The sequence below is a fragment of the Oncorhynchus mykiss genome, chromosome 9 (genome assembly GCF_057628025.1).
Source record: "Oncorhynchus mykiss isolate SJ-2025 chromosome 9, ASM5762802v1, whole genome shotgun sequence".
In the NCBI taxonomy this organism is placed as follows: domain Eukaryota; kingdom Metazoa; phylum Chordata; class Actinopteri; order Salmoniformes; family Salmonidae; genus Oncorhynchus; species Oncorhynchus mykiss.
Window position 1 is genome coordinate 11700878 of NC_143030.1, and position 24129 is coordinate 11725006.

Here is a 24129-nt window from a genome sequence, read left to right on the forward strand (position 1 = left end):
CAGACATATTATTCAGTATGTAGCCTTCAGGTCTCACCCTGCACCACCACGTCTGGCTTGGGGATGGTGGAGAAACGTCGGTTGAGAGGATCTATCTCTCCAGGGGCAAGGAAACCCTGTAGAACACAGAGAAGCCAAAGCTTTACCATACAATACCGGAGAGAGGACTTTATCACCCAATGGCAGTTAGTCACCAGCTATTTTAGCATTTGTAGTAGAGTGTACACTAGCTAGTGTAGCGTTTGTAGTAGAGTGTACACTAGCTAGTGTAGTGTGTGTAGTATAGTATACACTAGCTAGTGTAGCGTTTGTAGTATAGTGTACACTAGCTAGTGTAGTGTGTGTAGTATAGTATACACTAGCTAGTGTAGCGTTTGTAGTATAGTGTACACTAGCTAGTGTAGCATTTGTAGTAAAGTGTACACTAGCTAGTGTAGCGTGTGTAGTATAGTGTACACTAGCTAGTGTAGTGTGTGTAGTATAGTATACACTAGCTAGTGTAGCGTTTGTAGTATAGTATACACTAGCTAGTGTAGCGTTTGTAGTATAGTGTACACTAGCTAGTGTAGCGTTTGCAGTATAGTGTACACTAGCTAGTGTAGCTAGTGTAGCGTGTGTAGTAGTGTACACTAGCTAGTGTAGCGTGTGTAGTAGTGTACACTAGCTAGTGTAGCGTGTGTAGTAGTGTACACTAGCTAGTGTAGCGTGTGTAGTAGTGTACACTAGCTAGTGTAGTGTGTGTAGTATAGTATACACTAGCTAGTGTAGTGTGTGTAGTAGAGTATACACTAGCTAGTGTAGTGTGTGTAGTATAGTATACACTAGCTAGTGTAGTGTGTGTAGTATAGTATACACTAGCTAGTGTAGTGTGTGTAGTATAGTATACACTAGCTAGTGTAGTGTGTGTAGTATAGTATACACTAGCTAGTGTAGTGTGTGTAGTAGAGTGTACACTAGCTAGTGTAGTGTGTGTAGTATAGTATACACTAGCTAGTGTAGCGTTTGTAGTATAGTATACACTAGCTAGTGTAGCGTTTGTAGTATAGTGTACACTAGCTAGTGTAGCGTTTGCAGTATAGTGTACACTAGCTAGTGTAGCGTGTGTAGTATAGTGTACACTAGCTAGTGTAGCGTTTGCAGTAGTGTACACTAGCTAGTGTAGCGTTTGTAGTATAGTGTACACTAGCTAGTGTAGCGTTTGCAGTATAGTGTACACTAGCTAGTGTAGCGTGTGTAGTATAGTGTACACTAGCTAGTGTAGTGTGTAGCATACACTAGCTAGTGTAGTGTGTGTAGTGTAGTATACACTAGCTAATGTAGTGTGTGTAGCATACACTAGCTAGTGTAGTGTGTGTAGTGTACACTAGCTAGTGTAGTGTGTGTAGTGTAGTATATACTAGCTAGTGTAGTGTGTGTAGTGTAGTATAGTATACACTAGCTAGTGTAGTGTGTGTAGTGTAGTATAGTGTACACTAGCTAGTGTAGTGAGTGACGTCTCACCTCTGCCAGTAGACTTCCCAGGACGTAAAGGGACTGGCCCCACTTTAGAGGGAGCTTCCCCAGAGGGACCCTCTCCACAGAGTGGGGGTTTACATACTCCTCATCCACCTGTAATAAACCAAATGTGTTCACATGTGTGATTAGGCTTGCTAAACTCCCAGGTGTTTTCAGGATTATGGAGTTCCTTCCTGCTTATTCCCTTCCCATTCCGGGAATCTACCAACCAGGACTTCTGGGAAATGTTGTGAAGGTTCCATTAAGCCACCACTACACCCTGACCTTCCAGTCTTACCCTATCGGGTGGAACGCTGTAGAGCTCTGGAAGTAGACAGATCCCGTCTTTCTGTTTGATCAGAATCCCCTCCAGAGCATCCTTGTACTCTTGGACCTGAGCGGTTTACAAACAGAGACATGACAGGTCAAGGCAATGCTATGAAGGCATCGTTCTGACCTTGAGCAAGGAAACAAACACACATAAACATTTCCATTTCACACGTACAGGTTACCCCACTTGTACAGACAGTGAAACAGGACTATATAAGCACCCCAGAATTATTAGTAGTATTATTTAACCTGCTATATAGCCACCTGTTCTGGGCTGTTGGTGAAGACGCCATCCAGTATGAGGTAGGTCCAGAACAGGGGCCATTCACACTCTATGTTCTCAAAGAGCTTCAGCTCAGCAGACTCATAGTATAGACGATTAGGGTCCTGGGACGGGAGGGAGGGAACAGAACCACAGAATTATGGAGAGAGAACAATAGCAGATAGACGGATGAAAAGGAGGGAGGGAACAGAGCCACAGAATTATGGAGAGAACAATAGGAGATGGATGGATGAAGAGGAGGGAGGGAACAGAACCACAGATTATGGAGAGAGAACAATAGGAGATGGATGGATGAAGAGGAGGGAGGGAACAGAACCACAGAATTATGGAGAGAGAACAATAGGAGATGGATGAAAAGGAGGGAGGGAACAGAGCCACAGAATTATGGAGAGAACAATAGGAGATGGATGAAAAGGAGGGAGGGAACAGAACCACAGAATTATGGAGAGAGAACAATAGGAGATGGATGAAAAGGAGGGAGGGAACAGAGCCACAGAATTATGGAGAGAGAACAATAGGAGATGGATGAAAAGGAGGGAGGGAACAGAGCCACAGAATTATGGAGAGAACAATAGGAGATGGATGAAAAGGAGGGAGGGAACAGAGCCACAGAATTATGGAGAGAACAATAGGAGATGGATGAAAAGGAGGGAGGGAACAGAGCCACAGAATTATGGAGAGAGAACAATAGGAGATGGATGAAAAGGAGGGAGGGAACAGAGCCACAGAATTATGGAGAGAACAATAGGAGATGGATGAAAAGGAGGGAGGGAACAGAGCCACAGAATTATGGAGAGAGAACAATAGGAGATGGATGAAAAGGAGGGAGGGAACAGAGCCACAGAATTATGGAGAGAACAATAGGAGATGGATGAAAAGGAGGGAGGGAACAGAGCCACAGAATTATGGAGAGAACAATAGGAGATGGATGAAAAGGAGGGAGGGAACAGAACCACAGAATTATGGAGAGAGAACAATAGGAGATGGATGAAAAGGAGGGAGGGAACAGAGCCACAGAATTATGGAGAGAGAACAATAGGAGATGGATGAAAAGGAGGGAGGGAACAGAGCCACAGAATTATGGAGAGAACAATAGGAGATGGATGAAAAGGAGGGAGGGAACAGAACCACAGAATTATGGAGAGAGAACAATAGGAGATGGATGAAAAGGAGGGAGGGAACAGAGCCACAGAATTATGGAGAGAACAATAGGAGATGGATGAAAAGGAGGGAGGGAACAGAGCCACAGAATTATGGAGAGAGAACAATAGGAGATGGATGAAAAGGAGGGAGGGAACAGAGCCACAGAATTATGGAGAGAACAATAGGAGATGGATGAAAAGGAGGGAGGGAACAGAACCACAGACTATGGAAAGAACAATAGGAGATGGATGAAAAGGAGGGAGGGAACAGAACCACAGATTATGGAAAGAACAATAGGAGATGGATGAAAAGGAGGGAGGGAACAGAACCACAGATTATGGAGAGAACAATAGGAGATGGCTGAAAAGGAGGGAGGGAACTGAACCACAGATTATGGAGAGAACAATAGGAGATGGATGGATGAAGAGGAGGGAGGGAACAGAACCACAGATTATGGAGAGAACAATAGGAGATGGCTGAAAAGGAGGGAGGGAACTGAACCACAGATTATGGAGAGAACAATAGGAGATGGATGGATGAAGAGGAGGGAGGGAACAGAACCACAGATTATGGAGAGAACAATAGGAGATGGATGGATGAAGAGGAGGGAGGGAACAGAACCACAGATTATGGAGAGAACAATAGGAGATGGATGAAAAGGAGGGAGGGAACAGAACCACAGAATTATGGAGAGAGAACAATAGGAGATGGCTGAAAAGGAGGGAGGGAACTGAACCACAGATTATGGAGAGAACAATAGGAGACGGATGAAAAGGAGGGAGGGAACAGAACCACAGAATTATGGAGAGAACAATAGGAGATGGATGGATGAAGAGGAGGGAGGGAACAGAACCACAGATTATGGAGAGAGAACAATAGGAGATGGATGGATGAAGAGGAGGGAGGGAACAGAACCAGAGAATTATGGAGAGAGAACAATAGGAGATGGATGGATGAAGAGGAGGGAGGGAACAGAGCCACAGAATTATGGAGAGAGAACAATAGGAGATGGATGAAAAGGAGGGAGGGAACAGAGCCACAGAATTATGGAGAGAGAACAATAGGAGATGGATGAAAAGGAGGGAGGGAACAGAGCCACAGAATTATGGAGAGAACAATAGGAGATGGATGAAAAGGAGGGAGGGAACAGAACCACAGAATTATGGAGAGAGAACAATAGGAGATGGATGAAAAGGAGGGAGGGAACAGAGCCACAGAATTATGGAGAGAGAACAATAGGAGATGGATGAAAAGGAGGGAGGGAACAGAGCCACAGAATTATGGAGAGAACAATAGGAGATGGATGAAAAGGAGGGAGGGAACAGAACCACAGAATTATGGAGAGAGAACAATAGGAGATGGATGAAAAGGAGGGAGGGAACAGAGCCACAGAATTATGGAGAGAACAATAGGAGATGGATGAAAAGGAGGGAGGGAACAGAGCCACAGAATTATGGAGAGAGAACAATAGGAGATGGATGAAAAGGAGGGAGGGAACAGAGCCACAGAATTATGGAGAGAACAATAGGAGATGGATGAAAAGGAGGGAGGGAACAGAACCACAGATTATGGAAAGAACAATAGGAGATGGATGAAAAGGAGGGAGGGAACAGAACCACAGATTATGGAAAGAACAATAGGAGATGGACGGATGAAAAGGAGGGAGGGAACAGAACCACAGATTATGGAAAGAACAATAGGAGATGGATGAAAAGGAGGGAGGGAACAGAACCACAGATTATGGAGAGAACAATAGGAGATGGCTGAAAAGGAGGGAGGGAACTGAACCACAGATTATGGAGAGAACAATAGGAGATGGATGGATGAAGAGGAGGGAGGGAACAGAACCACAGATTATGGAGAGAACAATAGGAGATGGCTGAAAAGGAGGGAGGGAACTGAACCACAGATTAAGGAGAGAACAATAGGAGATGGATGGATGAAGAGGAGGGAGGGAACAGAACCACAGATTATGGAGAGAACAATAGGAGATGGATGGATGAAGAGGAGGGAGGGAACAGAACCACAGATTATGGAGAGAACAATAGGAGATGGATGAAAAGGAGGGAGGGAACAGAACCACAGAATTATGGAGAGAGAACAATAGGAGATGGCTGAAAAGGAGGGAGGGAACTGAACCACAGATTATGGAGAGAACAATAGGAGATGGATGGATGAAGAGGAGGGAGGGAACAGAACCACAGATTATGGAGAGAACAATAGGAGATGGATGAAAAGGAGGGAGGGAACAGAACCACAGAATTATGGAGAGAGAACAATAGGAGATGGCTGAAAAGGAGGGAGGGAACTGAACCACAGATTATGGAGAGAACAATAGGAGACGGATGAAAAGGAGGGAGGGAACAGAACCACAGAATTATGGAGAGAACAATAGGAGATGGATGGATGAAGAGGAGGGAGGGAACAGAACCACAGATTATGGAGAGAGAACAATAGGAGATGGATGGATGAAGAGGAGGGAGGGAACAGAACCACAGAATTATGGAGAGAGAACAATAGGAGATGGATGGATGAAGAGGAGGGAGGGAACAGAGCCACAGAATTATGGAGAGAGAACAATAGGAGATGGATGAAAAGGAGGGAGGGAACAGAGCCACATAATTATGGAGAGAGAACAATAGGAGATGGATGAAAAGGAGGGAGGGAACAGAGCCACAGAATTATGGAGAGAACAATAGGAGATGGATGAAAAGGAGGGAGGGAACAGAACCACAGAATTATGGAGAGAGAACAATAGGAGATGGATGAAAAGGAGGGAGGGAACAGAGCCACAGAATTATGGAGAGAGAACAATAGGAGATGGATGAAAAGGAGGGAGGGAACAGAGCCACAGAATTATGGAGAGAACAATAGGAGATGGATGAAAAGGAGGGAGGGAACAGAACCACAGAATTATGGAGAGAGAACAATAGGAGATGGATGAAAAGGAGGGAGGGAACAGAGCCACAGAATTATGGAGAGAACAATAGGAGATGGATGAAAAGGAGGGAGGGAACAGAGCCACAGAATTATGGAGAGAGAACAATAGGAGATGGATGAAAAGGAGGGAGGGAACAGAGCCACAGAATTATGGAGAGAGAACAATAGGAGATGGCTGAAAAGGAGGGAGGGAACTGAACCACAGATTATGGAGAGAACAATAGGAGACGGATGAAAAGGAGGGAGGGAACAGAACCACAGAATTATGGAGAGAACAATAGGAGATGGATGGATGAAGAGGAGGGAGGGAACAGAACCACAGATTATGGAGAGAGAACAATAGGAGATGGATGGATGAAGAGGAGGGAGGGAACAGAACCAGAGAATTATGGAGAGAGAACAATAGGAGATGGATGGATGAAGAGGAGGGAGGGAACAGAGCCACAGAATTATGGAGAGAGAACAATAGGAGATGGATGAAAAGGAGGGAGGGAACAGAGCCACAGAATTATGGAGAGAGAACAATAGGAGATGGATGAAAAGGAGGGAGGGAACAGAGCCACAGAATTATGGAGAGAACAATAGGAGATGGATGAAAAGGAGGGAGGGAACAGAACCACAGAATTATGGAGAGAGAACAATAGGAGATGGATGAAAAGGAGGGAGGGAACAGAGCCACAGAATTATGGAGAGAGAACAATAGGAGATGGATGAAAAGGAGGGAGGGAACAGAGCCACAGAATTATGGAGAGAACAATAGGAGATGGATGAAAAGGAGGGAGGGAACAGAACCACAGAATTATGGAGAGAGAACAATAGGAGATGGATGAAAAGGAGGGAGGGAACAGAGCCACAGAATTATGGAGAGAACAATAGGAGATGGATGAAAAGGAGGGAGGGAACAGAGCCACAGAATTATGGAGAGAGAACAATAGGAGATGGATGAAAAGGAGGGAGGGAACAGAGCCACAGAATTATGGAGAGAACAATAGGAGATGGATGAAAAGGAGGGAGGGAACAGAACCACAGATTATGGAAAGAACAATAGGAGATGGATGAAAAGGAGGGAGGGAACAGAACCACAGATTATGGAAAGAACAATAGGAGATGGATGAAAAGGAGGGAGGGAACAGAACCACAGATTATGGAGAGAACAATAGGAGATGGCTGAAAAGGAGGGAGGGAACTGAACCACAGATTATGGAGAGAACAATAGGAGATGGATGGATGAAGAGGAGGGAGGGAACAGAACCACAGATTATGGAGAGAACAATAGGAGATGGCTGAAAAGGAGGGAGGGAACTGAACCACAGATTAAGGAGAGAACAATAGGAGATGGATGGATGAAGAGGAGGGAGGGAACAGAACCACAGATTATGGAGAGAACAATAGGAGATGGATGGATGAAGAGGAGGGAGGGAACAGAACCACAGATTATGGAGAGAACAATAGGAGATGGATGAAAAGGAGGGAGGGAACAGAACCACAGAATTATGGAGAGAGAACAATAGGAGATGGCTGAAAAGGAGGGAGGGAACTGAACCACAGATTATGGAGAGAACAATAGGAGATGGATGGATGAAGAGGAGGGAGGGAACAGAACCACAGATTATGGAGAGAACAATAGGAGATGGATGAAAAGGAGGGAGGGAACAGAACCACAGAATTATGGAGAGAGAACAATAGGAGATGGCTGAAAAGGAGGGAGGGAACAGAACCACAGAATTATGGAGAGAACAATAGGAGATGGATGGATGAAGAGGAGGGAGGGAACAGAACCACAGATTATGGAGAGAGAACAATAGGAGATGGATGGATGAAGAGGAGGGAGGGAACAGAACCAGAGAATTATGGAGAGAGAACAATAGGAGATGGATGGATGAAGAGGAGGGAGGGAACAGAGCCACAGAATTATGGAGAGAGAACAATAGGAGATGGATGAAAAGGAGGGAGGGAACAGAGCCACAGAATTATGGAGAGAGAACAATAGGAGATGGATGAAAAGGAGGGAGGGAACAGAGCCACAGAATTATGGAGAGAACAATAGGAGATGGATGAAAAGGAGGGAGGGAACAGAACCACAGAATTATGGAGAGAGAACAATAGGAGATGGATGAAAAGGAGGGAGGGAACAGAGCCACAGAATTATGGAGAGAGAACAATAGGAGATGGATGAAAAGGAGGGAGGGAACAGAGCCACAGAATTATGGAGAGAACAATAGGAGATGGATGAAAAGGAGGGAGGGAACAGAACCACAGAATTATGGAGAGAGAACAATAGGAGATGGATGAAAAGGAGGGAGGGAACAGAGCCACAGAATTATGGAGAGAACAATAGGAGATGGATGAAAAGGAGGGAGGGAACAGAGCCACAGAATTATGGAGAGAGAACAATAGGAGATGGATGAAAAGGAGGGAGGGAACAGAGCCACAGAATTATGGAGAGAACAATAGGAGATGGATGAAAAGGAGGGAGGGAACAGAACCACAGATTATGGAAAGAACAATAGGAGATGGATGAAAAGGAGGGAGGGAACAGAACCACAGATTATGGAAAGAACAATAGGAGATGGATGAAAAGGAGGGAGGGAACAGAACCACAGATTATGGAGAGAACAATAGGAGATGGCTGAAAAGGAGGGAGGGAACTGAACCACAGATTATGGAGAGAACAATAGGAGATGGATGGATGAAGAGGAGGGAGGGAACAGAACCACAGATTATGGAGAGAACAATAGGAGATGGCTGAAAAGGAGGGAGGGAACTGAACCACAGATTAAGGAGAGAACAATAGGAGATGGATGGATGAAGAGGAGGGAGGGAACAGAACCACAGATTATGGAGAGAACAATAGGAGATGGATGGATGAAGAGGAGGGAGGGAACAGAACCACAGATTATGGAGAGAACAATAGGAGATGGATGAAAAGGAGGGAGGGAACAGAACCACAGAATTATGGAGAGAGAACAATAGGAGATGGCTGAAAAGGAGGGAGGGAACTGAACCACAGATTATGGAGAGAACAATAGGAGATGGATGGATGAAGAGGAGGGAGGGAACAGAACCACAGATTATGGAGAGAACAATAGGAGATGGATGAAAAGGAGGGAGGGAACAGAACCACAGAATTATGGAGAGAGAACAATAGGAGATGGCTGAAAAGGAGGGAGGGAACAGAACCACAGAATTATGGAGAGAACAATAGGAGATGGATGGATGAAGAGGAGGGAGGGAACAGAACCACAGATTATGGAGAGAGAACAATAGGAGATGGATGGATGAAGAGGAGGGAGGGAACAGAACCACAGAATTATGGAGAGAGAACAATAGGAGATGGATGGATGAAGAGGAGGGAGGGAACAGAGCCACAGAATTATGGAGAGAGAACAATAGGAGATGGATGAAAAGGAGGGAGGGAACAGAGCCACAGAATTATGGAGAGAGAACAATAGGAGATGGATGAAAAGGAGGGAGGGAACAGAGCCACAGAATTATGGAGAGAACAATAGGAGATGGATGAAAAGGAGGGAGGGAACAGAACCACAGAATTATGGAGAGAGAACAATAGGAGATGGATGAAAAGGAGGGAGGGAACAGAGCCACAGAATTATGGAGAGAGAACAATAGGAGATGGATGAAAAGGAGGGAGGGAACAGAGCCACAGAATTATGGAGAGAACAATAGGAGATGGATGAAAAGGAGGGAGGGAACAGAACCACAGAATTATGGAGAGAGAACAATAGGAGATGGATGAAAAGGAGGGAGGGAACAGAGCCACAGAATTATGGAGAGAACAATAGGAGATGGATGAAAAGGAGGGAGGGAACAGAGCCACAGAATTATGGAGAGAGAACAATAGGAGATGGATGAAAAGGAGGGAGGGAACAGAGCCACAGAATTATGGAGAGAGAACAATAGGAGATGGCTGAAAAGGAGGGAGGGAACTGAACCACAGATTATGGAGAGAACAATAGGAGACGGATGAAAAGGAGGGAGGGAACAGAACCACAGAATTATGGAGAGAACAATAGGAGATGGATGGATGAAGAGGAGGGAGGGAACAGAACCACAGATTATGGAGAGAGAACAATAGGAGATGGATGGATGAAGAGGAGGGAGGGAACAGAACCAGAGAATTATGGAGAGAGAACAATAGGAGATGGATGGATGAAGAGGAGGGAGGGAACAGAGCCACAGAATTATGGAGAGAGAACAATAGGAGATGGATGAAAAGGAGGGAGGGAACAGAGCCACAGAATTATGGAGAGAGAACAATAGGAGATGGATGAAAAGGAGGGAGGGAACAGAGCCACAGAATTATGGAGAGAACAATAGGAGATGGATGAAAAGGAGGGAGGGAACAGAACCACAGAATTATGGAGAGAGAACAATAGGAGATGGATGAAAAGGAGGGAGGGAACAGAGCCACAGAATTATGGAGAGAGAACAATAGGAGATGGATGAAAAGGAGGGAGGGAACAGAGCCACAGAATTATGGAGAGAACAATAGGAGATGGATGAAAAGGAGGGAGGGAACAGAACCACAGAATTATGGAGAGAGAACAATAGGAGATGGATGAAAAGGAGGGAGGGAACAGAGCCACAGAATTATGGAGAGAACAATAGGAGATGGATGAAAAGGAGGGAGGGAACAGAGCCACAGAATTATGGAGAGAGAACAATAGGAGATGGATGAAAAGGAGGGAGGGAACAGAGCCACAGAATTATGGAGAGAACAATAGGAGATGGATGAAAAGGAGGGAGGGAACAGAACCACAGATTATGGAAAGAACAATAGGAGATGGATGAAAAGGAGGGAGGGAACAGAACCACAGATTATGGAAAGAACAATAGGAGATGGACGGATGAAAAGGAGGGAGGGAACAGAACCACAGATTATGGAAAGAACAATAGGAGATGGATGAAAAGGAGGGAGGGAACAGAACCACAGATTATGGAGAGAACAATAGGAGATGGCTGAAAAGGAGGGAGGGAACTGAACCACAGATTATGGAGAGAACAATAGGAGATGGATGGATGAAGAGGAGGGAGGGAACAGAACCACAGATTATGGAGAGAACAATAGGAGATGGCTGAAAAGGAGGGAGGGAACTGAACCACAGATTAAGGAGAGAACAATAGGAGATGGATGGATGAAGAGGAGGGAGGGAACAGAACCACAGATTATGGAGAGAACAATAGGAGATGGATGGATGAAGAGGAGGGAGGGAACAGAACCACAGATTATGGAGAGAACAATAGGAGATGGATGAAAAGGAGGGAGGGAACAGAACCACAGAATTATGGAGAGAGAACAATAGGAGATGGCTGAAAAGGAGGGAGGGAACAGAACCACAGATTATGGAGAGAACAATAGGAGATGGATGGATGAAGAGGAGGGAGGGAACAGAACCACAGATTATGGAGAGAACAATAGGAGATGGATGAAAAGGAGGGAGGGAACAGAACCACAGAATTATGGAGAGAGAACAATAGGAGATGGCTGAAAAGGAGGGAGGGAACTGAACCACAGATTATGGAGAGAACAATAGGAGACGGATGAAAAGGAGGGAGGGAACAGAACCACAGAATTATGGAGAGAACAATAGGAGATGGATGGATGAAGAGGAGGGAGGGAACAGAACCACAGATTATGGAGAGAGAACAATAGGAGATGGATGGATGAAGAGGAGGGAGGGAACAGAACCACAGAATTATGGAGAGAGAACAATAGGAGATGGATGGATGAAGAGGAGGGAGGGAACAGAGCCACAGAATTATGGAGAGAGAACAATAGGAGATGGATGAAAAGGAGGGAGGGAACAGAGCCACAGAATTATGGAGAGAGAACAATAGGAGATGGATGAAAAGGAGGGAGGGAACAGAGCCACAGAATTATGGAGAGAACAATAGGAGATGGATGAAAAGGAGGGAGGGAACAGAACCACAGAATTATGGAGAGAGAACAATAGGAGATGGATGAAAAGGAGGGAGGGAACAGAGCCACAGAATTATGGAGAGAGAACAATAGGAGATGGATGAAAAGGAGGGAGGGAACAGAGCCACAGAATTATGGAGAGAACAATAGGAGATGGATGAAAAGGAGGGAGGGAACAGAACCACAGAATTATGGAGAGAGAACAATAGGAGATGGATGAAAAGGAGGGAGGGAACAGAGCCACAGAATTATGGAGAGAACAATAGGAGATGGATGAAAAGGAGGGAGGGAACAGAGCCACAGAATTATGGAGAGAGAACAATAGGAGATGGATGAAAAGGAGGGAGGGAACAGAGCCACAGAATTATGGAGAGAACAATAGGAGATGGATGAAAAGGAGGGAGGGAACAGAACCACAGATTATGGAAAGAACAATAGGAGATGGACGGATGAAAAGGAGGGAGGGAACAGAACCACAGATTATGGAAAGAACAATAGGAGATGGATGAAAAGGAGGGAGGGAACAGAACCACAGATTATGGAGAGAACAATAGGAGATGGCTGAAAAGGAGGGAGGGAACTGAACCACAGATTATGGAGAGAACAATAGGAGATGGATGGATGAAGAGGAGGGAGGGAACAGAACCACAGATTATGGAGAGAACAATAGGAGATGGATGAAAAGGAGGGAGGGAACAGAACCACAGAATTATGGAGAGAGAACAATAGGAGATGGCTGAAAAGGAGGGAGGGAACTGAACCACAGATTATGGAGAGAACAATAGGAGACGGATGAAAAGGAGGGAGGGAACAGAACCACAGAATTATGGAGAGAGAACAATAGGAGATGGATGAAAAGGAGGGAGGGAACAGAACCACAGAATTATGGAGAGAGAACAATAGGAGATGGATGAAAAGGAGGGAGGGAACAGAACCACAGATTATGGAGAGAGAACAATAGCAGATAGACGGATGAAAAGGAGGGAGGGAACAGAACCACAGATTATGGAGAGAACAATAGGAGATGGACGGATCAAAAGGAGGGAGGGAACAGAACCACAGATTATGGAGAGAGAACAATAGGAGATGGATGGATGAAGAGGAGGGAGGGAACAGAACCACAGAATTATGGAGAGAGAACAATAGGAGATAGATGGATGAAGAGGAGGGAGGGAACAGAACCACAGATTATGGAAAGAACAATAGGAGATGGATGGATGAAGAGGAGGGAGGGAACAGAACCACAGATTATGGAGAGAGAACAATAGGAGATGGATGGATGAAGAGGAGGGAGGGAACAGAACCACAGAATTATGGAGAGAGAACAATAGGAGATGGATGGATGAAGAGGAGGGAGGGAACAGAGCCACAGAATTATGGAGAGAACAATAGGAGACGGATGAAGAGGAGGGAGGGAACAGAGCCACAGAATTATGGAGAGAACAATAGGAGATGGATGAAAAGGAGGGAGGGAACAGAGCCACAGAATTATGGAGAGAGAACAATAGGAGATGGATGAAGAGGAGGGAGGGAACAGAGCCACAGAATTATGGAGAGAGAACAATAGGAGATGGATGAAAAGGAGGGAGGGAACAGAACCACAGAATTATGGAGAGAACAATAGGAGATGGATGAAAAGGAGGGAGGGAACAGAACCACAGAATTATGGAGAGAGAACAATAGGAGATGGATTAAAAGGAGGGAGGGAACAGAGCCACAGAATTATGGAGAGAGAACAATAGGAGATGGATGAAAAGGAGGGAGGGAACAGAACCACAGAATTATGGAGAGAGAACAATAGGAGATGGATGAAAAGGAGGGCCATAAAACAAAGTACAGTTCCAGAATAATTTTTCTGAGGAGATGTGAGGCGACATGAGAACCTGTGGATGTCGCACCGACTCATTGTTGGAAAAATCCAAAATGCTACGAAAATCAGTCCTTGTGGAAATCTAGATTTTAGTTATTTTTGATACTTTAAACCCTTTACTTTAAGGGTAATGTAAATTATATTGTATGTTTACTTGAGGGAAATGGTTAATATCCAAGTTTTTTTTAAACGTTAGCTAGCGTGCCCAACGTGAAAAAGCTAGCTCAAACTTCCCTGACCCGAGTGTGGCAGCTGACTTGACCCAATTCAAGATAACATGCTACAAATCAATTAAATCAGGCTGGTTTAGACACAGAATAATTAGCTAGCTAAAGTAGTTAGCAATGTAGCAGTATAAAGTTATCATTTACAATCAACAGTGTAGTTAGCTATGAATACAAGTAGATGGGATTGTCATTTTGTCGTACGCTGGAAATAACGTTCATAACAGGATCACACTTTCTTCCGATGCGGTTTGATCAGTGGGTATTAGCTGGCCAAAATTACATGAAAAGTGCTCAAAATATATTAACATTATTGCAGTAATTTCACAAGTTCTGAATTTTTATTTTATTTTAGGTAGCAAAAGCAATCAATATCTTATTCTTAACTTGTTGGAAGTGAGGCATCTTGCTGTCGTTTGTTAGCTCTTTCATTTCGAGGCGTTTCTTGATATCCGTGGCCAAGTGCCTTCACTCCCCTCACAGATGGAAAAGCATGTGAATTGTAGATCAATTGTCTACCAATAGTTACAACAATCCACCGATTTTAATCTTTGAGGGGGTGTGAACGAGTACACAGGCGAGAAGGGGTGTGAATTTGGATTGAGATTGGGCTCCTAATAGTAACACAGTCTTCCCATTTTCTAGTTAGTCATCAATCATCGTTGAAGCCGACAGCTGACTTCTCAGATAAATAGCGATATGTTGTTTGTTGTTTGACTTAGCTAGTCAGTTGTCAATACTTTGAGAAAAAGCTGCCAAAATTGTCAATAAAACTGCCAGTATGCTCTGAAATACTGGTAATCAAGGATTGTTTTAAGTGGTCCCAACGATCGTCTGTCACCTCATCATGGATGGAGAGATGAGAGAGCATATTCAACAAGGAGCAAGCAAGGTACAGTATATGCATATTATTGTACAGTGTGATAATTACTTCTAGTAATGATTATTTAATACAAACAATACCGATTATAAATATAGTGACAACAACCAAGCTGAATGGTGTTGTTCTTTTCATGACTCAATGCAATTTGAAAAAAACGTAAAGGAATTTTTGAATTGTTTTCTTCGTTTTTAACTTTAAAAGCTCAAAACTCGGGTTCTGATGAATACATATTTCAGTGATTTTAAAAAGATCTGCATTTGGGATAGTTGAGTCCCAGCTATAAAAAAAATAAAATAATAATAATAATAATAATAATATTAATGGTGAAGTGTTTCCACACAAATAAAGATACCACATTAATGCACATAACAGATTCTTACTACGATGGATAGGTGCTGTTCCTCTGATAAAGACCATAGTCTGAACACATCCCATGACTGCAGACGCATTTAATCAAATGTAGAAGTGACTATGACTGGTGGGTGGTGAGATATAAATAACGGTTAAATAAATAAACATGTGGAGGGAGGGAGGGAGGAGAGGGAGGGAGGGAGTGAGGGGAACAGAGAGAAAGATGGAGGGAGAGAGAAAGATGGAGAGAGAGAGAGAAAGATGGAGAGAGAGAGAGAAAGATGGAGAGAGAGAAAGAGAGAAAGATGGAGAGAGAGAGAGAAAGATGGAGAGAGAGAAAGATGGAGAGAGTGAGAAAGATGAAGAGAGAGTGAGAGAAAGATGGAGAGTGAGAGAGAGAGAGAGAGAGAGAGAGAAAGAGAGAGAGAGAGAGAAAGAGAGAGAGAGAGAGAAAGAGAGAGAAAGATGGAGAGAGAGAGCATGTTTTTACCTCTTTAGGCGTTTTGTGTCCATCCCTGAGAAACCTACAGCATCCATATCGACCCTGAGAAAAGAGAAAGAGAGCGATGAAAAATGTAAACATGCTCAGCCAAACTCTGCCTAATAGAGTTTGACTTTGATTTAAATTGACAACTTAAATAACAAAGGGCCTGAATGTTGATTTGAGCCCCACGTGGAAATCAAACGAAGGGGACAAACTTAACCAATAATAATCTAGGAGAGACACTGGCTGACCCTGACCTGCAGTTCAGATACCATCTTCTTCTTGGTGTTGTTTTCTATGGACTACATAACCCTGTCATAAGGGTTACATTAAAGTACATAACACTGCATAGCCCTGTCATAAGGGTTCCATTATATTACATAACACTGCATAAGCCTGTCATAAGGGATACATACCAATACATATAATATATGCCATTTTCCCTGCCATAAGGGTTAAATAACACGGCATAACACTGCATAGCTCTGTCATAAGGGTGACAAAACACTGCATAGCCCTATCATAAGGGTGACATAACACTGCATAGCCCTGTCATAAGGGTGACAAAACACTGCATAGCCCTGTCCTAAGGGTGACAAAACACTGCATAGCCCTATCATAAGGGTGACATAGCACTGCATAGCCCTGTCATAAGGGTGACAAAACACTGCATAGCCCTGTCATAAGGGCGACATAACAGTGTCCTGACCTGTAGTTTGGATATGATCTTCTCCTTGGTGATGTTGACTATAGAGATGTCCTCTACAGCGAAGGCCGGGTACGAGATGATGGACAGAACACCTGCATCCACCTCTTTAGACATAGATGCCCTGGGAAGCATGGAGTTGAGGATGGACTGAGGAGAGAGAGGGAGAGGGAGAGAGAATATTAGAGACACATATTTCCCACAGATTACACAGATCCACAAAGAATTCTAAAACAAATCCAATTTTAATAAACTCCCATATCTACTGGGTGAAATATCACAGTGTGACATCACAGCAGCAGGATTTGTGACCTGTTGCCACAAGAAAAGGGCAACCAGTGAAGAACAAACACCATTGTAAATACAACCCATATTTATGTTTATTTATTTTCCCTTTTGTATCTGCACATCATTACAACATTGTATATAGACATAATATGACATTTGAAATGTCTTTATTGTTTTGGAACTTATTAAGTGTAATATTTACTGTTAATTTTAATTTTCACTTTTGTTTATTAACTCTGATAAAGGATAACGGAAAACTTAGACAAAACTAATTGAAATGTATATTATGTGTGTCTATACGTGCATGTGTGTGTGTGTGTGTGTGTGTGTGTACCTGACAGTGCTGTATATCGTCAGCCAGAGCGTGCACTACAGACCCTGGTCCTCCTCCGGCTCCAAACAGGTTCAGTTCATCCAGGGCCTCCAGAGCTGCCTGTGGACATAACACCTTCATAAGGACTACATAACACCTTCATAAGGACTACATAACACCTCCACACGGGCTGCTCAACACCTCCACACGGGTTATTTAACCCTGTCACAAGGGCTACATAATATTTTTGTAAGGGCTCGTAACACCATAAGAGCTACATAACCCTATAATAAAGACTACATAACGGTTGGTCCAGATTTTCATACCGTGCCAGTGCCATACTGAGTATACGGTATTACTGGTGGTGCACATAACTGAGCGGCAAAAAAATGCTAACAGGTACTAAGGAATTCCCATAGCAGATGCTAGGTAAATGATAACAGGTACTAAGGAATTCACATAGCAGATGCTAGGTAAATGCTAACAGGTACTAAAGAATTCCCATTGCGGATGCTAGGTAAATGCTAACGAGCGCAAGCGAACATAAACTAATTGCATGTACAGACAACCCTGCTCATAAAGTTATAAAGTTAGCTCCTCACAGTTTGCAGCAAAATGCTGACAGGCTCTTGATCCAGACGGGGCTTCTCTGCTGTTACCAAGATTCAATAAACTTTTCTCTCGCAAGCTGGCCTCTTGGCTAGCAAGTTAGTAAACCAAAAACACAGCTGGAGAGAATTTATTTAAATTTGGCACATCTTGGCAAGTTAACTTAATGTAAGATTATACCGTATAGTTGATCACCTCAATTCAGTTACTCAGTAGGAGTGACTCACCTTATGAAGCAACAGCTCTATCAACTGTTGTGAGGAACTACCGGTAAGCTTCATAATGAAAAATAATCAAAAACAGGTGAAATTAACTAACTACCGGAAATTAACTAACTACCGTTTAACTACCGGTAAGCTTCATAATGAAAAATAATCAAAAACAGGTGAAATTAACTAACTACCGGAAATTAACTAACTACCGTTTAACTACCGGTAAGCTTCAAAATGAAAAATAATCAAAACAGGTGAAATTAACTAACTACCGGAAATTAACTAACTACCGGAAATTAACTAACTACCGTTTAACTACCGGTTGACTACCGGTAAGCTTAGATATTTTACCTAGAGCACAAGTTGACGGAGGGCATTTATTTAAAAAGCACAAATATCCAAATTATATTGCGAATCATAATATTGCATATTCAAAAATACCCCGGATTCCGGTATATACGGTATACTGCCTAACCATCCTACATCTTCATAAGGAATACAATGCCCTGTCATAAGGACTACAATGCCCTGTCATAAGGACTACAATGCCCTGTCATGAGGACTACAATGCCCTGTCATTAGGACTACAATGCCCTGTCATAAGGACTACAATGCCCTGTCATAAGGAATACAATGCCCTGTCATAAGGAATACATTGCCCTGTCATAAGGAATACAATGCCCTGTCATAAGGAATACAATGCCCTGTCATAAGGACTACAATGCCCTGTCATAAGGACTACAATGCCCTGTCATAAGGACTACAATGCCCTGTCATAAGGAATACAATGCCCTGTCATAAGGAATACAATGCCCTGTCATAAGGAATACAATGCCCTGTCATAAGGACTACAATGCCCTGTCATAAGGACTACAATGCCCTGTCATAAGGACTACAATGCCCTGTCATGAGGACTACAATGCCCTGTCATAAGGACTACAATGCCCTGTCATGAGGACTACAATGCCCTGTCATGAGGACTACAATGCCCTGTCATGAGGACTACAATGCCCTGTCATAAGGAATACAATGCCCTGTCATAAGGACTACAATGCCCTGTCATAAGGACTACAATGCCCTGTCATAAGGAATACATTGCCCTGTCATAAGGACTACAATGCCCTGTCATAAGGACTACAATGCCCTGTCATGAGGACTACATTGCCCTGTCATAAGGACTACAATGCCCTGTCATAAGGACTACAATGCCCTGTCATAAGGACTACAATGCCCTGTCATAAGGACTACAATGCCCTGTCATAAGGACTACAATGCCCTGTCATAAGGAATACAATGCCCTGTCATAAGGAATACAATGCCCTGTCATAAGGACTACAATGCCCTGTCATAAGGACTACAATGCCCTGTCATAAGGAATACATTGCCCTGTCATAAGGAATACAATGCCCTGTCATAAGGAATACAATGCCCTGTCATAAGGGCTACGTCAGGTCGTAAGACTGTCAATACAACGACATATCAGATACAACAAACCATCATCACCGTTTTTTTGGGGTGGAAATGACAAACTGTAGAAACCGAAGGATGGTGACAGATGGCTGGTGTAAGACATTGAAACAAAATGGAAAACTACATGTCACTTATATGGTAACAAGAAATGGCACATTACGCTGCTGGTTTCTAGGAATATCCAATAGAAACAGTCAGTAGTATTAATCTATTTATATTCTTGGAAACTCCAGTGACCAACGCTTACAACATGATACTAGGCGAACACAATCAAAGGCATATACCAATGACAGACAAATGTGTGTGTGAAACCCACCCTCTGTCCACCATGAACACATTCTCAGCTGCTTTGTGTGTGTGTGTGTGTGTCTGTGTGTGTGTGTGTGTGTGTGTGTGTCTGTGTGTGTGTGTGTCTGTGAGAGGATCGGCCTTAATCTCTTTCATGGCAGCATGCCAGACACATAAGAAGGGGTGAAAAAGGAGTGAGAGTGAGAGAGGACAGTCCACCCCTCAGAGCCCGGTTCCTCTCTACCCAGTACAGACAGTAGAGGACTGACCACCCCTCAAAGCCCGGTTCCTCTCTACCCAGTACAGACAGTAGAGGACAGTCCACCCCTCAGAGCCCGGTTCCTCTCTACCCAGTACAGACAGTAGAGGACTGACCACCCCTCAAAGCCCGGTTCCTCTCTACCCAGTACAGACAGTAGAGGACAGTCCACCCCTCAGAGCCCGGTTCCTCTCTACCCAGTACAGACAGTAGAGGACAGTCCACCCCTCAGAGCCCGGTTCCTCTCTACCCAGTACAGGACAGTCCACCCCTCAGAGCCCGGTTCCTCTCTACCCAGTACAGACAGTAGAGGACAGTCCACCCCTCAGAGCCCGGTTCCTCTCTACCCAGTACAGACAGTAGAGGACAGTCCACCCCTCAGAGCCCGGTTCCTCTCTACCCAGTACAGACAGTAGAGGACTGACCACCCCTCAGAGCCCGGTTCCTCTCTACCCAGTACAGACAGTAGAGGACTGACCACCCCTCAAAGCCCGGTTCCTCTCTACCCAGTACAGACAGTAGAGGACAGTCCACCCCTCAGAGCCCGGTTCCTCTCTACCCAGTACAGACAGTAGAGGACAGTCCACCCCTCAGAGCCCGGTTCCTCTCTACCCAGTACAGACAGTAGAGGACAGTCCACCCCTCAGAGCCCGGTTCCTCTCTACCCAGTACAGACAGTAGAGGACAGTCCACCCCTCAGAGCCCGGTTCCTCTCTACCCAGTACAGACAGTAGAGGACAGTCCACCCCTCAGAGCCCGGTTCCTCTCTACCCAGTACAGGACAGTCCACCCCTCAGAGCGCGGTTCCTCTCTACCCAGTACAGACAGTAGAGGACAGTCCACCCCTCAGAGCCCTGTTCCTCTCTACCCACTACAGACAGTAGAGAACAGTCCACCCCTCAGAGCCCGGTTCCTCTCTACCCAGTACAGACAGTAGAGGACAGTCCACCCCTCAGAGCCCGGTTCCTCTCTACCCAGTACAGACAGTAGAGGACAGTCCACCCCTCAGAGCCCGGTTCCTCTCTACCCAGTACAGACAGTAGAGGACAGTCCACCCCTCAGAGCCCGGTTCCTCTCTACCCAGTACAGACAGTAGAGGACAGTCCACCCCTCAGAGCCCGGTTCCTCTCTACCCAGTACAGACAGTAGAGGACAGTCCACCCCTCAGAGCCCGGTTCTCCTCTACCCAGTACAGACAGTAGAGGACTGAACACCCCTCAGAGCCCGGTTCCTCTCTAGGTTTCTTCCTAGATTCCTAACTTTCCAGAGTTTTTTCCTGGCCAAAGTGCTTCTACACCTGCATTGCTTGCTGTTTGGTGTTTTAGGCTGGGTTTCTGTACAGCACTTTGTGACATCGGATGATGTAAAAAGGGCTTTAAAAAATACATTTGATTGACCGAACAGGAATAATTCATGAAAAGAGAGCAACGGGAAGAGTGGGATGAATGAGAGGGGTGAATGCAGGGGTGAATGGAGAGGGGTAAATGAGAGGGGTGAATGAGAGGGGTGAATGAGAGGGGTAAATGGAGGGGTGAATGAGAGGGGTGAATGAGAAGGGTGAATGAGAGGGGTGAATGAGAGGGGTGAATGCAGGGGTGAATGAGAGGGGTAAATGAGAGGGGTGAATGAGAGGGGTGAATGAGAAGGGTGAATGAGAGGGGTGAATGCAGGGGTGAATGAGAGGGGTAAATGAGAGGGGTGAATGAGAGGGGTGAATGAGAAGGGTGAATGAGAGGGGTGAATGAGAGGGGTGAATGAGTACGGAATGTTCAAAGTGTTCCGCAAGCAGGTCAGATGCTTGTGTGCGCGTGCGTGCGTGCGTGCGTGCGTGCGTTCTTTGTTGCTTCACTCTTTTGATCACAGCTTGATAAAGGTTAAATGTTTGTGGCAGGCTTTCTCAGCAGTGTCAGTCATCTTTATAGGCTTTCCCATACAGACCACAATGTGTGTGTGTGTGTGTGTGTGTGTGTGTGTGTATTCTCACTTTAGCCATGCCGATGGAGCTAGCGTTGAGCTCAGGGATCCCCTGGTTCGTCTTGTCTCCTCGCTCCCACATCCCGTAGTCCTGAAAGAGTATCATTCATAAAGTATTTATAGAGCTTGGTAGAGCATTCATAAAGTATTTATAGAGCTTGGTAGAGCATTCATAAAGTCTTCATAACCACTGTAAGTAGCAGAGTGAGTAAGCAGAAGGGTCCCATTTTAAATTAAATTACCAACCACTTAAAATGACATTATAGAGCTGTATAGAGCGTTCGTAAAGTCTATATTAGCACTACATAGATGCTACAACATCCACAGTTCGTTTCTTCACGTCTCTGAATTTAAACAGAAACTTTCAGCCACTCTGTGAGCTGCCTCGACGTAAAACTATCAAGTCATATCAAATCAAATCTATCTATAAAGCCCTTCTTAGATCAGCTGATATCTCAAAGTGCTGTACTGAAACCCAGCCTAACCCCCCCCCCCAAAAAAACAGCAAGCAATGCAGGTGTAGAAGCATATAACCTCTATATTAACTCCTATGACAGTTCATAAACACTACATGGAGACTGAAGAGAAACGTACAGCCACTTTGTAAGCTGCCTCGATGTAGAACATGAGATTCTGTACCACATCCACCTCATCCTGAGTGTAGACGATATGGAGTCCTGCAGGACAGACACGTAAATACGAGATCAACAATTATAAATAACGTTACAAAAACAATACATTTGGTTGCTACGACAACTGGAGACTCAAAAACATGAGGACTAAGTGAGGAGTGGAAGATGATACACACAGAGTCCTAGAAGACAAAACATATGAAGACGTCATATGAAGATGTCATAAAGCTTCATAGAGCAGTCATGGAGTGTCCCCTCTACCTGAGGCAGTCATCTGAGCGAGGAACAGCAGGAACAGAGAGGTAGCGTCCACTTGGAGGTGTCCCCACTGATCGTCCCCCACCACGGTAGCACAGGTCCTGGTGTTGTACTTAGCATGGAGGCAGTCCATGGTGCTCTTAGTGTACTTAAACTTCTCCACCTTGTCCAGCTGAGCGAGCGAGCGAGCGAGCGAGCGAGCGACAGACAGACAGACAGACAGACAGACAGACAGACAGACAGACAGACAGACAGACAGACAGACAGACAGACAGACAGACAGACAGACAGACAGACAGACAGACAGACAGACAGACAGACAGACAGACAGACAGACAGACAGACAGACAGACAGACAGACAGACAGACAGACAGACAGACAGACAGACAGACAGACAGACAGACAGACAGACAGACAGACAGACAGACAGACAGACAGACAGACAGACAGACAGACAGACAGACAGACAGACAGACAGACAGACAGACAGACAGACAGACAGACAGACAGACAGACAGACAGACAGACAGACAGACAGACAGACAGACAGACAGACAGACAGACAGACAGACAGACAGACAGACAGACAGACAGACAGACAGACAGACAGACAGACAGACAGACAGACAGACAGACAGACAGACAGACAGACAGACAGACAGACAGACAGACAGACAGACAGACAGACAGACAGACAGACAGACAGACAGACAGACAGACAGACAGACAGACAGACAGACAGACAGACAGACAGACAGACAGACAGACAGACAGACAGACAGACAGACAGACAGACAGACAGACAGACAGACAGAGGGGACCATGTATGTATTACGCATGTATGAGCCTTTAGAATGTGTCATTGTCTTATACAGTGTTTACATCTTGTCCAGCTAGAACCTGTGGGTCGTACCTACCTGTCTCATAATGCACTGTAGAACACCTCTCATTAGTTTCACCACACTCTGGTGGGGAGAGAGAATAGAGAAGAGGAGAGAGAAGAGGAGAGAAGTCATCAACAAGCAGCCATACACCTCCCAATCAGCAGGCAGACAGACCAGAGGACTCGCTAGCCAGGAAGAGAAACAAGACAACTAAGGCTTTGCCACCTGGGACACACACACACAAAAACACACACACACAAAAACTCACACACACACACACACACACACACACACA

At 44.7% G+C, this 24129-nt stretch overlaps 1 protein-coding gene across 4 annotated transcripts in view; it reads right to left on the reverse strand.

Annotated features, from left to right (window-relative positions):
- phka1a (phosphorylase kinase, alpha 1a (muscle)) overlaps nt 1-24129 on the reverse strand; it is a 60828-nt gene that overhangs the window by 22864 nt on the left and 13835 nt on the right. For all 4 annotated transcript variants that reach the window (XR_016483086.1, XM_036987261.2, XM_036987260.2 and 1 more), the window contains exons 3-13: nt 23868-23915; nt 22953-23121; nt 22654-22736; nt 22070-22150; nt 17269-17367; nt 16650-16796; nt 15947-16000; nt 2089-2211; nt 1793-1888; nt 1501-1608; nt 38-116 (exon numbers count right to left, since the gene is read on the reverse strand). Coding sequence is in view for 3 of the 4 variants with exons in the window: in XM_036987261.2 (XP_036843156.2) it covers nt 38-116; nt 1501-1608; nt 1793-1888; nt 2089-2211; nt 15947-16000; nt 16650-16796; nt 17269-17367; nt 22070-22150; nt 22654-22736; nt 22953-23121; nt 23868-23915 (1087 nt within the window). In the remaining variant the exon portion in view is untranslated. The remainder of the gene's footprint in view (nt 1-37; nt 117-1500; nt 1609-1792; nt 1889-2088; nt 2212-15946; nt 16001-16649; nt 16797-17268; nt 17368-22069; nt 22151-22653; nt 22737-22952; nt 23122-23867; nt 23916-24129) is intronic.